This window comes from Pristis pectinata, chromosome 30, assembly GCF_009764475.1.
Source record: "Pristis pectinata isolate sPriPec2 chromosome 30, sPriPec2.1.pri, whole genome shotgun sequence".
In the NCBI taxonomy this organism is placed as follows: Eukaryota; Metazoa; Chordata; class Chondrichthyes; order Rhinopristiformes; family Pristidae; genus Pristis; species Pristis pectinata.
Window position 1 is genome coordinate 26,979,336 of NC_067434.1, and position 18,537 is coordinate 26,997,872.

The 18,537-nt window shown below is 40.8% G+C and overlaps 1 protein-coding gene across 4 annotated transcripts in view; it reads right to left on the reverse strand.

Moving 5' to 3' along the window:
* LOC127584701 (adenosine kinase-like) overlaps positions 1 to 18,537 on the reverse strand; it is a 280,100-nt gene that overhangs the window by 25,655 nt on the left and 235,908 nt on the right. For all 4 annotated transcript variants that reach the window (XM_052041589.1, XM_052041591.1, XM_052041590.1 and 1 more), the window contains exons 8-9: positions 16,302 to 16,337; positions 13,972 to 14,086 (exon numbers count right to left, since the gene is read on the reverse strand). In XM_052041589.1, the coding sequence (XP_051897549.1) occupies positions 13,972 to 14,086; positions 16,302 to 16,337 (151 nt within the window). The remainder of the gene's footprint in view (positions 1 to 13,971; positions 14,087 to 16,301; positions 16,338 to 18,537) is intronic.

An 18,537-nucleotide genomic window follows, 5' to 3' on the forward strand; every position in this document is an offset into this window, starting at 1 on the left:
CTAGCCACTCCCACCCCTTCCCCCCCCTCACCTGCCCATCACCCCCTCACCTGGATTTACCTATCACCCACCCCTTCCCCCCCCTCACCTGCCCATCACCCCCTCACCTGGATTTACCTATCACCCACCCCTTCCCCCCACCTTTATATACTGGCTATCTCCCCTCTTTCTTTCCAGTCCTGATGAAGGGTCTTGACCCAAAATGTCAGCTGTCCATAGATGCTGCCTGACCCGCTGAGTTCTTCCAGCTCCTTTGTGCGTTGCCCCACTCTATTCTCTTGTCCTTCCTATCCAGTGTGTCTGCTTTAAGCTGATCTTTCCAATTTCCTTCCTGTCCAACCCTGCTTATTTGGTGTTTTGCCTGTGGGTAGCTCTATCTGCCCACAACACATCTCCCTCCAAAGCCTGAGTGAAAGGTAGATGATTGCAAAAACATTAAGGTATGAAAACTTCGATGATTAGTGGGGAACCCTTTCTGGTCATACACCACTTGTCTTGCCCATTCTGCCGCAGTGTCACACTTTTCCTTTTACCTTCACGGCCACATCTCCCTCTGAGCATCTTTTTGTCTCTACTCCTGCAGCCTTGCATCTAAATGCCACAGTGACATTCAGTATTGGATGAACAGAAATTTCCTCCAACTAAATTTTGGGAAGACTAAAGCCATTGCCAAACATAACTCATCATAAACTCCAGCTCTCCCCTCAGAAGCTGATGCATCTGAACCAGACTGTTGATCTCCAGTTTTACCTCGGGTTAGTTTTGGAGATCATTTCTATGCCATTACTAAGAATGCTCATCTATCAAAATGCATCACCCACAGCCCATTTGTTGCCTCTAAGGGTGCAGGACTATAGTAGTAAAAATACTGAATGTATTTAATGCTTAAATAATTAATCTGAAAGCACAAGATGAAATCTCACCACGTTAGCGTGGAATTTAAATTCAAGTAATTAAAGAAATTTGGAAGAAAATGCTCATCTCAGTAATGATGTCCATGAAAACACTGAAATATTGTTAAAAACTCACCAGGTCGGTACAGACATCATGGGCCGAAGGGCTTGTTCCTGTGCCGTACTGTTCCATGTTCTCAGGTAGCTCCATGGAGCTGCCTTCCCATTCAAAATATTAGTGGTCCTCTAATTCTGGCCTTTCCCAAATTTAGGTATGCACCATTGGGAGCTGAACGTTCAGCCACCAAATTGTGAAACTCTTGAATCCCCTCCCTAAACCTCTCAATCTCTGCAAATTTTGAAATTCAAGGCTTTGATCTTCTGTCCCAGTATCTGATAAGAAAGTGGTGCAGGAGTAGGCCAAATAACCCTCAAGCCTCCTTTCCCTTTCAATAAGAGCCTGACTTTCAACCTCATCTCCAACTTCCATCAAATCCCTATATTCACCTAGATACCCAAAATCTATTGATCTCAGCCTTGAATGTTCTCAATTACTGAGCATCCAGACTCCAACATGTGCAACCTTTATCCTGAGCCTGTAACCTCGAGGTTCTAAACTCTATGGCCAAGGTAAACAACCTCTGAGCAGCCATCAATCTTGCATCTTTCAATGACATCATCAATCATTCTTCAACTAAGCTCCTTATGTGGCTCGACATCAACTTTCCATCCCAAGAGCACAAGTCCAGGTGCTCTTCTGTTCTGTGCTCACAGCTGTCTTTTTCAAAGAATGTCACTAAATAACATAGAGTTTACAAAATATTAATCATTAACAATGGAAATGTAAAATCCTGACAATAAATCTACCAATTGAAAAGTTTTTGTTTAACAATCCGATTCAAATTCACCTGCAGAGAAATATTTTTCCCAGAGGCATAGATCAAGTGGACAGTCAGAAACTTTTTCCCAGGGTGAAAATGGCCTACACGGCGGGGGACATGATTTTAAGGTGACTGGAGGAAGATACAAGGGGGATATCAGGAGTAAGTTTTTTACACAGAGAGTGGTGGGTGTGTGGAACACACTGCTGGCAGAGGTTGTGGGGGCAGATACATTAGGGACATAAGAGATTCTTAGATAGACACATGAATGATAGAGAAATGGGGAGCTATGTGGGGGGAATGGTTAGATAGATCTTAGAGCAGGATAAAATGTTGGCACAACATTGTGAGCCAAAGAGCCTTAACTGTGTTGTAGTGTTCTATGTTCATACTTTACAGTAGCCAGAGGGAGCACTGAGAGCACTGATAACACCTGTGGCAGATCAGTCATCAATTACAGAACCCTGCCATTTTGGTTATTGGTTTATTATTGTCCCATGTACTGAGATAGTGAAAAAATGCTGTTTGCGTGCCATCCAGGCAAATCATTCCATACTTAAGTACATGGAGGTGGTAAAAGAAAACAGAATGTTGACTATAGTGTAGCAGCTGCAGAGAAAGTGCAGTGCAGGTAAACAAATAAAGTGCAAGGGCCACAACAAGTAGATTGGGAGATCAAGAATTCATCTTTAGTGTACGAGAGGTCCGTTTAAGAGTCTGATAACAGCAGGTTAGAAGCTGGTCTGGTGGTATATGTTCTCAAGCTTTTGTATCTTCTGCATGACAGGAGGGGGGAGAAGAGAGAATGACCAACGTGGGAGGGGTCCTTGATTATGTTGGCTGCTTTCCCAAGGTAGCAGGAAGTGTAGACAGAGTCAATGGATGTGAGGCTGGTTTATGTGATGGACTGGGCTGTGTTCACAAACTCTCTGCAATTTCTTGCAGTCTTGGGCAGAGCGATTACCATTTTAAGTTGTGATGCATCTGGATAGAATACTTTCTGTGGCGTATCTGTGAAAACTGGTAAGAGTCATCAGGGACATACTGAATTTCTTCAGCCTTTTGAGGAAGTAGAGGCATTGGTGTGCTTTTTTGGCTTATCAATATCATTTGTGCCGAAATGATATCAATAGGATACTGTTTTCCCAGCTTACCATGCAATCAGTGAAAGCGAAACTAACTTAAATGGAAATTCCATATAATTGTCCTCCCAATATCTCATGGGGATTGTGAACGTCCTTAATTACAAATGTTCTGCTCATACTGTTAATGTGCTAATACTGTTTTTATTTTCCTCTACTTTTTACTCTCCTTTACAGAAGGGGGTTCCTGCTGTGGGTTAGCTCTGCAGGTCCCTCCAGTTCCCTGTTCAAGGGCATTTTTTTCAAAAATATAAGTGACGGGGCAAAATCTTTGCGACCTCACCTTCTGTGTTGATTTTGTACTGCCCTGCTGAGATGGGCTAACTCAGCAGCAGCTGTTTACTGAACCTGGATCTTCCTGATCTGTGTGATAACACATTGCAATTTACTTGGGATATAAGGATAAAGTGAATTAATGCCCTAATATCTTTTTATATGGCTCTGTGTTGTTCGGTTAGATAATATTCTTTGAAGCACCTTGGGAAGGTTAATTGTGTTACAGGAGTTAAACAATCACAAGCGTTTAGAGACCTGCCAAGAATTTGATTGATCTAAAATACCACACATGGTTTCTGAAGCACATAAAAGTTGAGAACTTTAAATAAGATGAACTTTCCCAATTGATTTATCAATTATTAAACAGTGCAGTGAGAACAGAAACTATCATAAATGTTGAGGTAGTCAAATGACTCAAACAAAATTGGTATTGGTACAAGAGAAGTCTGTGATGTATAGAGAGGTGCACCCAAGGATATCGATGGAGATCACCAGGACGTGAGAATGCTTTACAAGATTAGACCAACCAATCCAAGTGAAGACCAAACTGGTCTTCAACATTGTCTGCAATTCAGGTATATTCTCAGAAGTCAAAACGACAAATTAAATTGTAATGAGGGCCAAGATTTCAACCAATGATTTATAACCAGGATTTCAATGTTGGTTATAAGATGGCCTGTAAGTCTAAATCAAAGTTACAAACTGTAACATGATTACTAAACATGGCTCCTAAATGATGCTCTTTTAAGCCTTGCTTAAGGCATCTTGTTATTTCGTGGAGGTGGAAGGAGGTAAATCTGCTCCCACTCAAACTTTCCAATGACTCTTCTAATGACCCTCATCTCTATCATTAAGGATGCATTTCACTTGCACTGTTTGGTAAAGACAGCATTGAACATGCATCCTTATTAACATTCTTTGCAGGTCACTTTTAGGAGATCCAAGTTAACATTGCATTGTAAGAGTAGCCTACGATTTTATAGTGCATGTGTACCAAAGTACTTGAGGCAGTTTGCCAAAGTGGTGTGCAAAGGAAATGGGATTTGGATCTGGAAGGAAAAACAACAGCCCAGATGTTACCTGTTGAAATGTCAGCAAGTCTGGGACTTCTGCATTCGAGTAAACATATGCACAAATCCTAAACCTATTCAACAATAATTGGTGTCATGTTTCAGTACGTTCAACTACTGAGCTCACAGTCCAATGGTGGAGCTCCGTCTTGCTGAGGTTCTCTTGCATTAGTGCTGGTCACATTGACTCGGATCCCCCACCTAAGTGAGGGCTCACAATGAATCCAGGACCTTATTAATTTCAAAGGGGGTTGCAGGGCTGTGGGGAAGAAAGGTAAGAAAGCAAGTTTCCTTTTAATTATCTGTATTTTATTTTATAAATTACTTAGAAATGTTCTGACTGATTTGTTTTTAAGTTCTTTATTTCACCTTTAATAGATTTAAATGTTTCAAACTGTCAGAGACATTCAGAAAGACCCAACAGGTTACAAAGCTGGGATAGGACTTAGCTGGCTGACAGGAGTTTCAGGGATATGGTATCCCTATCAAAGCAGAACCGTCGTCCAGGTCAGGATGCTTCAGGCCAGCAAATTAGATCCTTCAGCAAGGTGGGTGTGTGCTGCTACAGACAGGAATTACTGGCAGCTGGCCTATATCAGCAAATCTCATCCTCAACAGAAGCCTAGGCTACAGCTTGGGAGAAAAGGAAAACAAATGAAGGCTGGCAGCATGTTTACTTTTTGTATCAGTCCAAGCCATACAACCCTGCGCATTATGTTCACAGCCTTAATCCACACACAGCTGAAGGAGCTCTTGGTCTGGCTCCATTCTCTCCAGGAATAAAAAAAAGAGTACCTCAATTTATGAAGCTCAAGTTATATCTGGCACATTGAGTAAATGAGAGGCACTTTGTTGGAATTCTAGTTGCAGGGGACAATTCTGAAACCTTCCTGCATTTACCTCAGGTATTTGGTGCTCCCTCTGACAGCACCATTGTTTTAATTAAAGCGCAGGTTGGTCGTACATTTATGCTTACTGTGGCTCTGGGATTTGTTTGTAAATTGCTGAAAAGATTATATTTGTCTTTTGCAGATTTTCTTGGACACTGCACATTTTCTCAAAATATTTCAACACAGTCCTGGATAAAAATCAACAAAGTATGTGAGAAGTCATTACTGCCATTAAGATAATTTTACATTAAAATAAACACAAGAAACTGTAATCCAGGGGTCATGGAATTTAAATTTGATTAATAATCTGAAATTTGGATATACCAGACTGTTTCTAGAGATAACAATATTACAACTTGAGAAGGATTGAGAGGACGAGGCCTGGATAGGGTGGGAAAGGAGGCGTACAATACGCTGGCTTTCATCAGTCAGGCTGTCGAGTATAAAAGTTGGGAAATCATGTTGCAGCAGCATGAAACTTTGGTTAGGCCACATTTGGAGTATTGTGTGCAGTTCTGGTCATCCCACTACAGGGAGGATGTGGAGGCTTTGGAGAGGGTTCAGAAGAGGTTCACCAGGATGTTGCCTGGATTGGAGAGTATTAGCACTAAGGAGAGGTTGGACAAACTTGGATTGTTTTTTTCTGGAAAATCAGAGGCTGAGAGGTAATCTGACAGAAGTACATTAAATTATGTGAGGCAGAGACAGGGTAGGTAGTCAGAGTCTTTTGCCCAGGCTGGGAATGTCAAATACTAGAGGGCATAGCTTTAAGGTGAGAGGGCGAAAGTTTAAAGGAGATTTAGGAGGCAAGTTCTTTTTTAATACAGAGGGTGGTAGGTACCTGGAACAACTGTCAGGGGAAATGGTGAAAGTAGATACTTTAACAACGCTTAAGAAGTGTTTCGACAGACATATGAATAGGCAGGGAACATAGGGATATGGATTTGTGCAGGTGGATGGCAATTAATTTAGATTGACATCACGGTCGGTATAGACAATGTGGGCAGAAGGGCCTGTTCCTGTGCTGTGCTGTTCCATGTTGTAGATCTGTATTCTCCAGTGTTTGGAACAATGAGAGTGATCTCATGAAAAAAAAAATCTTACAGGGATCTTTGGCAGGGGGTGGGGGTGAAGTATGGTGCTGGGGAGCGCACGTTTATTGGAGAAAGGTCAAAGTGATACTGCAGAGAGCAAAATGGGTAATGGCAACCAGAGTCTGTTAGGAAGGTTCAGTACATGCAAGTACATCGCAGTATATCTCCAGTTGGAGTCAGAGCAGGGAAAAATAGCACAAAGACAAAATTGCAGGCTCTTTATTTGAATGCACATGTACCCATAGATTCCCACACAGTTCCCAAAGATTGAAATGGTGCTGACCTAACCTCACTATTTAAGAAAGGATGGAGAGAAAAGGGGAACTATTAACCAATTAACCTTATATCAGTAGCATGGAAGATGTTGGAATTCTATTATTAAGGAAGTAGTTAAAGAATACTTGTAAAATTATAGGCATAGAGAGGTATCATGGTCAGCACGGACAAAGTGGGCCAAAGGGCCTGTTTCTGTGCTGTGAAATCCTATGATGGGACGGGGCAGAATTATCATGGATTTATTAAAGGAAAATAACATTTGATAAATCTTGAAAATATGGAGGTTGTAATACTCAGGATACATGGGCAAACCAGCTAATGCGTATTTGGATTTTCAGAAGGCTTTTCAGAAGTGCCACCCAAGAAAGGTTATTAAATAAAATTAGAGCACACAGAATTGGGTGTAAAACACTGGCATGGATTGAGGATTGATTAATGGACAGAAAACAGTCAGTATCAACGGGTCAGTGTCAGGCTGGGGCAATTTGATCAGCAGATGTGTCACAGGGATCAGTGCTGGCCACCCAGTTGTTCACAATCTGTAATTATAATCTGCATGATACCAAGCTAGGCAACAGTGTGGGCTCTGAGGAAGGTGTAGAGGCCTCAAAGAACAAAGTGAATGGACAGATTCATATTCAGAGGAGCTTAGTGTCACACACTCCAGGGTGCAATGAAATTCCTTGCTTGTGAAGCTCAGAGCAAACAGTATACATGGTAGTAATAAGTACAACAATAAATACAGTGATGAGTGAAAAACTACAGAATGGTGCAGAGATTGTAGTGCAATCTGAAGTAATGCAAAAAGAAATGAAATGCAAAAAGAAATGAAATGCTGAAAGACAAAAGAACATGGCAAATGGAATATAATGCAGAAAATGTGTTGGTAGAAAAATAGAAATATGAAATATTTTTAAATGGTGAGAGATTGAAAGGCATGGTGTTATGAAGAACCTAGGTGCCCTGTACACAGATCACTGGTAGTTAACATGCTAGTTGAGCAAAGGGTACATTGGCCTTTACTCTAAGATTTAAGTACAAGAACAGAGGCCTCCTGCTCCAATGATACTCAGCTTTGGTGAGACCACATCTGGAACATTGTGCATAGGTCTGGTTTCCCCACCTAGAAGAAAGATATATTTGAGACAGAGAAAGTGTAGTGAAGTTACACCAGATTGATTCCTGGGACGGCTGGGTTTATCACACAAGGACAGTTAAAGCAGACTGGAGTTTAGAAGACTGAGAGCTGATCACATTGAAACATACGGGTTTGGCAGGGTGACTGTTAGAGTTGATGACAGGCATATCTTGAACCAGGGAGTACAGTCACAAAATACAGTGATGGCCACTTGGGAATAAGGGAAATGTCTTCACCCACATGGTAGTGAATCTTTGGGCTTCACCACCCAAAGGACAATGGAGGCTCAGTCATTGAGTATATTCAATGAAGAGATGAATATATTATCAAATATTAAGGCATATAGGGTTAACTCAGGAAAGTAACGCTGAGGTAAAGAATCAGCCATGATCATTGAATGACAGACGCAAGTTTCATGGAATCAGGTCAAACAAAGCCAAGGCAGCTTCATCTTCTTTGCCACGTACTGTTCTTCTTCCACTGATCAATCCGTGCTCCTCCATATTGAACAACAGTGGTATAAACATCAAAACTAGTAAGGACACAGATGTACTCTGAGTGGGGACTTCAATGTCCATCACTAAGAGTGGCTTGGTAGCACCCACCACAGACTGAGCCGGCTGAGTCCTGAAGGACTGGGACTGCAGCAAGTTGTGAGAGAACTAACACAAGGGATAAACCAACCTGACATCATCCTCACTAATCTACCCGTACAAGATGTATCTGCCCATGACAGCATAAATGGCAGTTATTACTACACAGACCTCGTGTAGCAAAGTCACATCAACACACCAGGGACACCCTCCATCATATTCTCTGGCACTACAATCATGTTAATAGGAACAGACTCAGAACAGATCCAGCAGCTCAAAAATGGGCACCCATGAAGCACTGTGGAGCAGCAGCAGAAACATACCACCATAAACCAAACTCGCAGCTTGGCATATCCTCACTCTACCATTACTATCAGCTTGGTACAATCACTGCTGAAGGGTACGGTGGGAGCAGCACCAGGCATATCTAAAAATGAGACACCAATCGAATGAACCCACAACGGAAGACTAATGTGTACTAAAGATATAGAAAGAGCTAAGTGATCTCACAGCCAGTGGATCATATTATCCTCTGTAGCCTGATTACATTCTGCCGAGCACATGATCTATCTTGGGTTCCTCCAGAGATCCCCATCATCACAAGAGCCAGTTTACAGCCAATTCAATCCACTTAATATGATATCAAAAACCATGTCATGGCACTGGATGCAGCAAAGGTTGTGGGAGCAGACAATGTCTTAAAGAACTGCAATCTGCCACTAGCTGAGCCTCTAGCCAGCTATGTAACAATGCAGTAAACTGCCCAGGTATATCCTTCACACAATCCACTCTGGCTTATTACTGCCCAATCGTCTACCCACAATCACACAAAGGCATGAAAGGTGTTGTCAATAGTACTATCAAGCAATTTACTCACTATTAACATGCTCTCTGATGCCCACTTTGCATTTCACCAGAACCATTCAACTCCATGCCACATCTTTGCCATCCTTCAAACATGGACCAAAGAGCTGAATTCCAGAGGCGAGGTGAAAGTGACTGCTCTCGATGTTAGGGCAGCATTAGACTGAGTGTAGCATCAAGGTATCCTGGCAAAATTGAAATCAATGGGCATAAAGAGGCTAACACTCCAATGTTTGGATTCCTGTCTCATTCAAAGGAAGATAGCAGTGGTTGTCAGAGGTCAATCACCCCTGCCCCAGTGCAGGGTGTACCTGGGCAATTTTCCGCATTGTCAAGTAGATGGCTGGAGGCTCAGCTAATGGCAGCTGCTGAGGGTAGTGTCCTTCGCCCAACTATACTCAAGATGTTTCACCAGTCGGTGACAGGTAACATTCTTGTCATAAAAGTACCAGGCAATGTCCATGTCCAAGGGAGAGACTACCAACCCTTGACATTCAATGACTTTACCATCACCAAGACCACAATGTCAACATTGTGCAGAATTACACTTGACCTGCCATATAAACACTTGTGGCTGCAAGAACAAGTCAGAGGTTAGATATCCTTTCATTCTCCTCCTGACACCCCAAAGCCTTTCACTGCCTACAAGGCCTAAGTCAGGAGTGTGATGGGATTCTCTCCACTTGCCTTGGCAAATGCAACTCCAACAACACAAGATGTTTGATACCATCCAGCACAAAGCAACCTGCTTGAGTGGTATCCTGTCCACCACCCCAATACTTAGTCCTTCGACGGTTGAGCAGAGACTGCACTGTGCACATCTACAAGATGCACTGCAGTTGCTTGCCTAAACCTGCTATCTCTATTGCCAAGGAGAACAAGGGAACATTAGCAGCTGCATGCAGACACAAGAGACTGCAGATGCAGTCCAGATGACGGATCTCAACCTGACATCGACAGTCCATTTTCCTCCATAGATGCTGCCTGACCCGCTGAGTTCCTCCAACATCTCGTGTGTTGTATCAACAGCTGCATGTTCCCCTCCAAGTCACATACCATTCTGACTTGAAAATATATTGCCGTTTCTTCAACATGGAACTCCCTCCCAACAGCACAATGGGTTTACTTTCACCAGAAGAACCACAGCAATTCAAGGCAGTGGCTCATGACCACCTTCCTGGCGGCAACTAGGGACAGACAGCAAATGTTGGTCTTGCCGGCAATGCTAAAATCCCAACAAATGAATAAAGAAATTCACAAGATTCCGATGAAGGTTAATGTACCCAAGAAAAATCTACAGTGATGAAAAGTTGAGCCAGGAGAAACTCAATCTGAAAATTGTGATCTGAATATAACTGTGTGTTAACCACTGAGAAGACAGGATACAGTACAAAGCTCTGGTACAAAACTGTAGATCAAAACCTTTCATATTAACAGATGCTCTTTGAATGTGGTTTCAGTCAACGTCACAAGATGTAAGATCAGAACTCACAAAATAAAAGCCAACCATATAACCCATCATTACTGTATCAATGTTACCTTTCCACTTGGGAGGCTCTTACTCGAATGCTGTTCTCTTGCACCTCCTTTTCAAACATTTACCCATTGCCCTTTAAGATAACAGGTAAATCATTCCATGTTCCAATTACCTTCTGTAAAGAAAACTTTTCCTTTGATGGGCATCAGTTAGCCCTTCTTAAATAAAGAATTATTTATTATGTACAGCTTTCTAATGGTTATCCTGTCCTCCACTTGCTTGTTAATTCAGATCAAAATATTTAAATGTCTTCCAATTATCTCATATAAGTTATACAAAATATATGAAGCTACTTTTTTTTAAATTGTGCTTCTCTTCAAAATGTACCCTTTGCAAAGCAAATATATTCACTTTTAGCACAAACTATACTTTTGTAATTCCTATACTGTTACTTCATTCAGAAACTTCTTGACCCAATATACTCTAAATATCCTTGGTATAATAAGGAGGAAATGGCCAAGGTTCCTGGTTTTGATCCAACTCTTGAATACATTTGGCAAGGTCATAATTTGGATTTTGATACCTATAAAACTGGAATACCATTTCAGAACACACCAAGGCTCAAACACAAATAACCAAACCCTGAGGCAGATTACCAGAACAACAACTGACAGCTGTAAAACTGTATTCCAAATATGAGTCAGGGCTGTTGGGAGTAAAGAGAATATTGGCAACATTTTCTTGATTCAGGCAAATAAGAGCTAATAATATTTGATGTAATTTATTACTCTGGACCCGCAACAGAGATACCTAGAGGTGCAGGTACATAGTTCCCTGAAAGTGGTAGCACAGGTGGACAAGATGGTGACAAGGGCCTTTGGCACACTTGCCTTCATTGAATGGGGCAGAGTACAAGAGTTGGGACAACTGTACAAAATGTTGACAAGTCTGCACCTGGAGTACTGTGTGCAGTTCTGGTCGCCACACTACAGGAAGGATGTAATTAAGCTGGAACGAGTGCAGAAAAGATTCACAAGGATGTTGCTGGGACTGGAGGAGTTGAATTATAAGGAGAGGCTGGACAGTCTGGGACTGTTTACCCTGGAGCAAAGGAGGCTGACGGGTGACCTTACAGAGGTTTATAAAATCATGAGGGGCCCAGATGTGGTGAATGGTCACATTCTTTTTCCCAAGTAAGAGGAGTCTAAAACTCGAGGCTGTAGGTTTATGGTGAGAGGGAAAAGATTTACAGGGGATCTGAGGGGCAAGTTTTTCACACAGAGGGTGGTGGGTATATGAAATGAGCTGGCAGAGGAAGTAGTTGAGGTGGGTATAATTACAATGTTTAAAATACATTTGGACAGGTACATAGATAGGAAAAGTTTAGAGGGATATGGGCCAAATGCAGGCAAATGGGACTTGCTAAGTAAGACAACTTGGTTGGCATGGACGAGTTGAGCTGAAGGGCCTGTTTCCATGCTGTATAACTCTATGACTCTGTGAGTTGATAGCTGCCCGAGACTTGCTCAACTAGCTGCTACTAACAGGCGAGTGCTGATAGTGACTAACTGTAAGACTGCTGCAGAAAAATAGGCAGCCAAATCTTGTTTGCTGTAGTCAATGATTGCAGTTTGAAAATAAGAATCAGAGCTGGGCATTGGTCCAGCTGATGGATCCAGGTGGCCGAATCCAATGCTACACTCCAATGCTGGAGACCCCGTGGCATCCAGCAGAGCTAGTGGTCTCACTGAGCTTCTCTCGCATCTGAGACCACGCCGATTTCAATGCAGGTTCTATGATGCAAATTGGCAGGGAAAAGGGGAGCTTTCTTAAAAAATGTTTTTGCTTTGGATTAATGTTTTTAATTATTTCCAACTGCTTTTAAGATATTTTAATTTTTAAAAACATTTTTTATAATTTCAATTTTAGTTTTTAAATGCCTCTGAATATCTTAAAATCCATAACATCATTGACAGAAGGCAATGTGCTACTTTGAGCCTGTTGGGGCATTTCTGGGACAGAGCCTTTGCACTACACTGGCTGATGCCTAGTTGTCGGTCAGACCCTGCTGACTGATGTGAGGGTGCTGAAGGTCAATGAGATTGACCCTCTGCATCAGCCTAGGCAAGTCTGGGATTGCAGGTCCACAAGCTGAGCTGGCCCGTCCCGACCCAGTGCTATGCTTTCTAGCCCTCGTTTAAAGTCCAAATACATCACCAGGTATGTACGGATGCAAATTGGAGCAGGAATAATGCACACTTCACTTTTGTACTTTCAGTGTCCTCACTATTACTCCAGAACAAATGGTTAATTCAACACATCCTGTGGTCTACATTAGTCCTCAGCAGTTTGTATGGTTCACAGATAATTTTTTTCTATAAAATCAGGCAACCAATGTAGAGCGGAAAGAATAAATAATGGTTTATTTGTTCTTGTGAAAAGGTGCACAAAATCACTCTATCTTTTGGAAATAACTTTTACTGACCTGACTGCCATCAAATATGCAATGCTTGTGCTCTTTATGGATGAAGCTTTATTACCTTAACACATCACACAACAATGATTTCAGAATTAAGTTCGCACAATTCACCAAAAAAATTCAAGTATTCTTACCTAGATAATAGCCTTGAATTGTTAAACTGCACAACAAATTGAGGTTATAGCTTCATGCTCATGACTACAAAAATCCTGCAACTTTACTACTTATCATTTATTAGCCATTCACACTGCAAGGTTCAGAGCACAATGAGCCTAATTACTAGTTTAATAAGAGTGTTAGTTATGCCCTGTGTGGTTCTGTGGTGTCAATGGATGCTAAATTAAAGACAACTCTCTTCTTCTCGTGTTCATTAAATGGTTTGATGCCAGCAGGCAAGGAAACCTGAGCTGAAATGTAAAAAAACTAATAAATTGGCATCTCTTTTGAGATTTGCCCTATGGGCCAAGCATTTGTATGTCCTTAATCATTATTAAATGACTTAACATGACATCTCGAGCCAAGAGAATGATTGCACCCCTATGCATGTATGAATTACCGACAAAATGAAAGATCATGCGGTATTAGAAGGGTGCCTTTGGGAAAAGAAAACCTCTAATTCCATTTTATTATTGACATCCATTTTGCTGTTGTGAATTAAAAAATACTGAAGCAATAGAGTTCCAATTCTATTCACAATGAAAGCTTCTCCTGAGGCATTACTATTTTTTAAACATTAATCATTTGTGTTTTTACTCCTTTGTGTTTGACAGTGGCACATTCTGACTTTTTTCAATCTCACATTCAGTATTATTCTAACAAGAGGTTAACTCAAAAGTGGAACTAATTGCTTGACAAGTTTAAAAGTGGATACAGAAGTATTTTTTATGATCAGGCTTACCTGTGGCCATAATAGTATCATCTTTGCCTTGTGTGAAAACTATGATACGTTGTCGCTTTTTGTTCACCTTTGGCAAACATTGTGCTTTCTTGGCAATTTCTTTAATATCTTCTGTCTGTTGGCAACAGTCCAAATAGGGTCATGTAATCACCTTATTTTAACACCTTTGCACTTAATTAAAATCTTAGCCCTTTAACTGTACATTATAATGGTTAGTACTGTGTATACTGTAACTTGATGATAATGTCCATTAATGCAGTAACAGTTAGACTAATAAGAATTTTCTTATCTTTTGTTTTCTCGACAAATGTGGCTGTACCCTGTTTCAATCTATTTCTTTTACTTCTCTATGTCTCTGTCAGCTTTTTGAAGTAATTGTTACCATAACAACTTTATCAAAGACACTCCGTCTACCTTCTCCTCCTTGACCTAAAATATTGCACTATTCCTCTCCCCATGGATGCTTCTTGACCTGCTGAGTGCTTCCAACATTTTATTTTTGTTCTGGATTTCCAGCATCTGCTCTAGTTTTTTGCTTGAATAAGAATGCATGCTTGGTTTATATACAAATGAATTTTACATGGATTAGTACATGGACTACGACCACCTCTTGCTCTTCCATGGGGTTATCTTTGATTGTGACTATTTATTGCACTAAAGTCTTGTTTTTGCACAGTTTTTAAAAAAAATACTGTATGGTATAATTTATGTATAATTTATATTCTGTGTGTTGGCTGTACCTACATGCCTGAGATGCTGCTGCAAGTTTTTCATTGTACCGGTACCTCAAAGTACTTGTGCACGTGACAATAAACTCCACTTGATTTGACTTAATAGCAGAAATTTCTCTAAGAGCGGTTGTTTAAAGTTAATTGTTGCTTGGAGGAAACTTCTAACATCAGATGTCACAGACTGCCCAATTATCCAGCTACCATGGATTATTTGATAAATATTTGAAATGTTTTTTACTTGTCTCTTCCACTTTCAAGCCTTGAACAGACAATGCAGATTAAAATTAGAACAGATCCTAAATTGCCAATATCACTTTGGTCCAAGCCCACACTGTTCCCTTTGAAGTGAGGCGTCACTTTCCACCTATCAGCAGGAAGGACCTTTCCAATCCTCAATGTGAATGCCAAATTCAAAATAAGTTTAAGGGAAGAACTGAAACAGAAACTCCAGTGATTGATACACAGACAGGATTTTAAATGTTTATCAGTGAAAGAGCAAAACTGAAGTTGTAAAGTGTTGCAATTAAGGAATACAAAGACTTGCATTACTTTGAATATTACCCAGCACACTTTAGGTATGAGTCCCAAAGGCTGCTGTACAGAGAGGGCCCATTGTATAATAAAGTTACACAAATATCCCAGACACACATGTTCATAATTAGGCTCACATTTAAGGTGACAAAGTGGCATTTTATAAAATGAGACCTTGTACATACACTGTGAAACTTAGATTTTATAAAAAAGTGAAAAAATGATTGCTTAGTACACTTCAGATGTGATATATTGAGACATGATTTCATATTACATATAAAATCAGTGCCCTCTTGCAATCCTGTTTTGTCAATGGCATATTTCTACAGTTACACTCTACTCTTTCCAGGGTTTTCTCAATCAGTAGCAACAGCAATTTATCATTGAGTCTCTAATAATTTTATTGTTATCTTGCATTCATCTCCAAGCTGATCAAATTTATTGCTTCATGTGTTTTGCTACCTATGGTTGAAATTATCAACAGTCAGGCAGTTGTGCAGACTAATGATCAAAATAAGCATCAGTCATAACTCACACCACCGAATGACTTTGTCCTAAAATCAAAAATACATCTGTCTCACTTTATGACAGTACGCCTTTAACATTCTTTTATGTATGCTTTGAGATCTACTCTAAACCATTCAGGCTTTCATCAAATAGCTAGTGAGTCATTAGTGTTAAATTCCTTCTATTGCAGAGCGCAAATTGCTCTGCTGCAAAAGAACCTTCACACAATAAAATTAAGTGGAAGATGTTGCTACTTAATAGTTGAAATGACAGACAGCTTATCTGCAAAGGAAGCCTTAACCAGTGCCCAACCTCTTAACTTCCCAGGAGCCTTTTCAAAATTCAATGAATAACATCTGTGAGAGATGCTGGGTGCAGGCCCAGCACAGTGCGTCATACATCATACTGGCAGAACAAAGAAAGCAGGATGACTGCCAGGTAACCATAGTAACAACTGCAAGGACTGGAGAGTATAATAGTGCATCAATCACTGTCCAAAGAACTTCATTATCAGCAAAATCCTTTAGGATCTGTTTAGTTTGCAATTGAGGGTCAACTCACCTCAAAGCCTTGCTCTCTAGCAAAAGTGGCAGCCTCCTGCAAAAGAAATGAGCAGTTAATTATAAAGTGCTGTCGAGACTGGTGAAAATAACACACAATTTAGGTGTACGGAGGCACTATTTAATGAAGCCAATTAATTTAACAAGTGCTCCACTGCACAGATACAGCAAGAGCTTGTTTCTCTTGCTTTAAATATACCATTTCTGCATAAAAACTGTTTCAAATGTAGTCAAGTACATCACATTAAAAAAGACATAATCCCCTTGCCTCCTATTTTCCCCCCTCCCTCCCTCAACATCCCTCCTGATAAAATAGCAATTCCCACAGGCCATACTGACTGGTATACAAGTTTGACTAGGTTAGCATATGTCAATGTTTACACAAAGACACAACTGAGTATAATGTTGAAGCCATGACTGAGGTTAGCTGTTCCAACAATTTCCAGCACAACCCCTTTTTGAAGTTCCCATGTTTTGGTGTCCATGGAATACTGTGAAACAAAGATCAGGGCTTTTGTTCTTGAAATGCTTGAGAATCTAAAATTCAATTAAAAATAGCCTTGTCCTGCCCAAGATATTTAGAAGATTTAAATAATGTTACAGTACATTGTGGAGTTAAAAACTGTGGATGTGAACTTTAGGTAGGAAGAGAATAAAACAATCTGTGTGGCTTGTGAACAAGAATGTGAATGAATGTGAACAATAGAATGCTTGACCATTTATTTGCACTCTCAATCAATTTATCAATAAGCAAACAAAAGTTTGGTCAAACATAAAGGTAGGGTTGTTTTGAATAAATGAGAAAATTATTAAACAATATGGCGAGAAATCTGTCCTCTGGGAGGTAAAGACATGTCCTTCACACTGACTCAATGGAGCTGAAGTTCAGAAGTGGGGCACAATAACCACTGCAATGTTTTATTTCAGATTTCCAGCATATGCATTTTACCTACAATATTATTTGTTTGGTGCTATCAGCCATGGGGAAATTTCTAGACTTGTTTTGTAGATCCCCTTATGTGTAGCCAATCTTGCTAATTTCTGTGGCAGGGTGAAACTGACAACACCAGCAACACAACTGGTCTCAGTTACTTTGCGTTATGGAAAGGAAAACCAAGCTGGTCCTGGTTTGTATTCAGTTACTTGGTGGAAGCACGTGTTCTTTTTGATGGGGACATAAAAGACTGCAGATGCTGGGATCTGGAGCAAAAAACAAACTGCTGGAGGAATTCAGGTCAGGCATCATCTGTGGGTACAAAGAGATGGTCAGTATAAAGAGGTAAAAGGTAGGGGGGAAAGGAGTTGGCAAGCAATAAGTGAGGAGGGGTTGATGGGCAGACAGAGCTGGGGGAGGGGTGGAGATAGCAACAGAGCGTGGGAAGTGATAGTGGAGACAACAATCGTCTTAGGATCATGGAATCTACTGGTATTGTTATTCGTTTATTATTGTCACTTGTACCGAGGTACAGTGAAAATCTTGTCTTACAAACCGATCGTACAGGTCAGTTCGTTACACAGTGCAGTTACATTGAGTCAGTACAGAGTGCATTGATGTAGTACAGGCAAAAACAATAACAGTACAGAGTAAAGTGTCACAGCTACAGAGAAAGTGCAGTGCAATAAGGTGCAAGGTCACAACAAGGTAGATCATGAGGTCAGAGTCCATCTCATTGTATAAGGGAACCATTCAATAGTCTTATCACAGTGGATCTGATAAGAAAGGAAGGTGACAAGTGGGACATTTAATCGCGATATTTAATGCCATTACCTTTGCCGATTCTCCCATCCTCAACATTCATGTGGTTACCATTGACTAGACACATTGACTAGACCAGCTACATAATAACTGTGGATACAAGGTCACTATGATGTGGTGCAGTACCCAAATAACTATTATTCACACCTGTGCACCTAATCATGCATAAGGGGAATGCTGGAATAAAAGGGGAGGGAAAAGATAGGGGATTGTGTGGGTAGTGTGCGTGTGTGAATAAGCAGGTGGAACAGGTGGAGGAGGGGGAAACAAGAGGCTGGGAATAGGTAGGATGGTGTGCGAGAGGACCAGTGTGGATCAGAAGAACAGATGAATTGGAGAATTCAATATTCATGCTGTTGGGTTGCAGCCTACTCAGGCGGAATATGAGGTACTGTTCCTCTTGTTTGCATTTGGCCTCACCCTGGCAGTGGAGGAGCCGAGGACAAACAGACTGGTGTGGAAATGGAGAGGGGAGTTGACA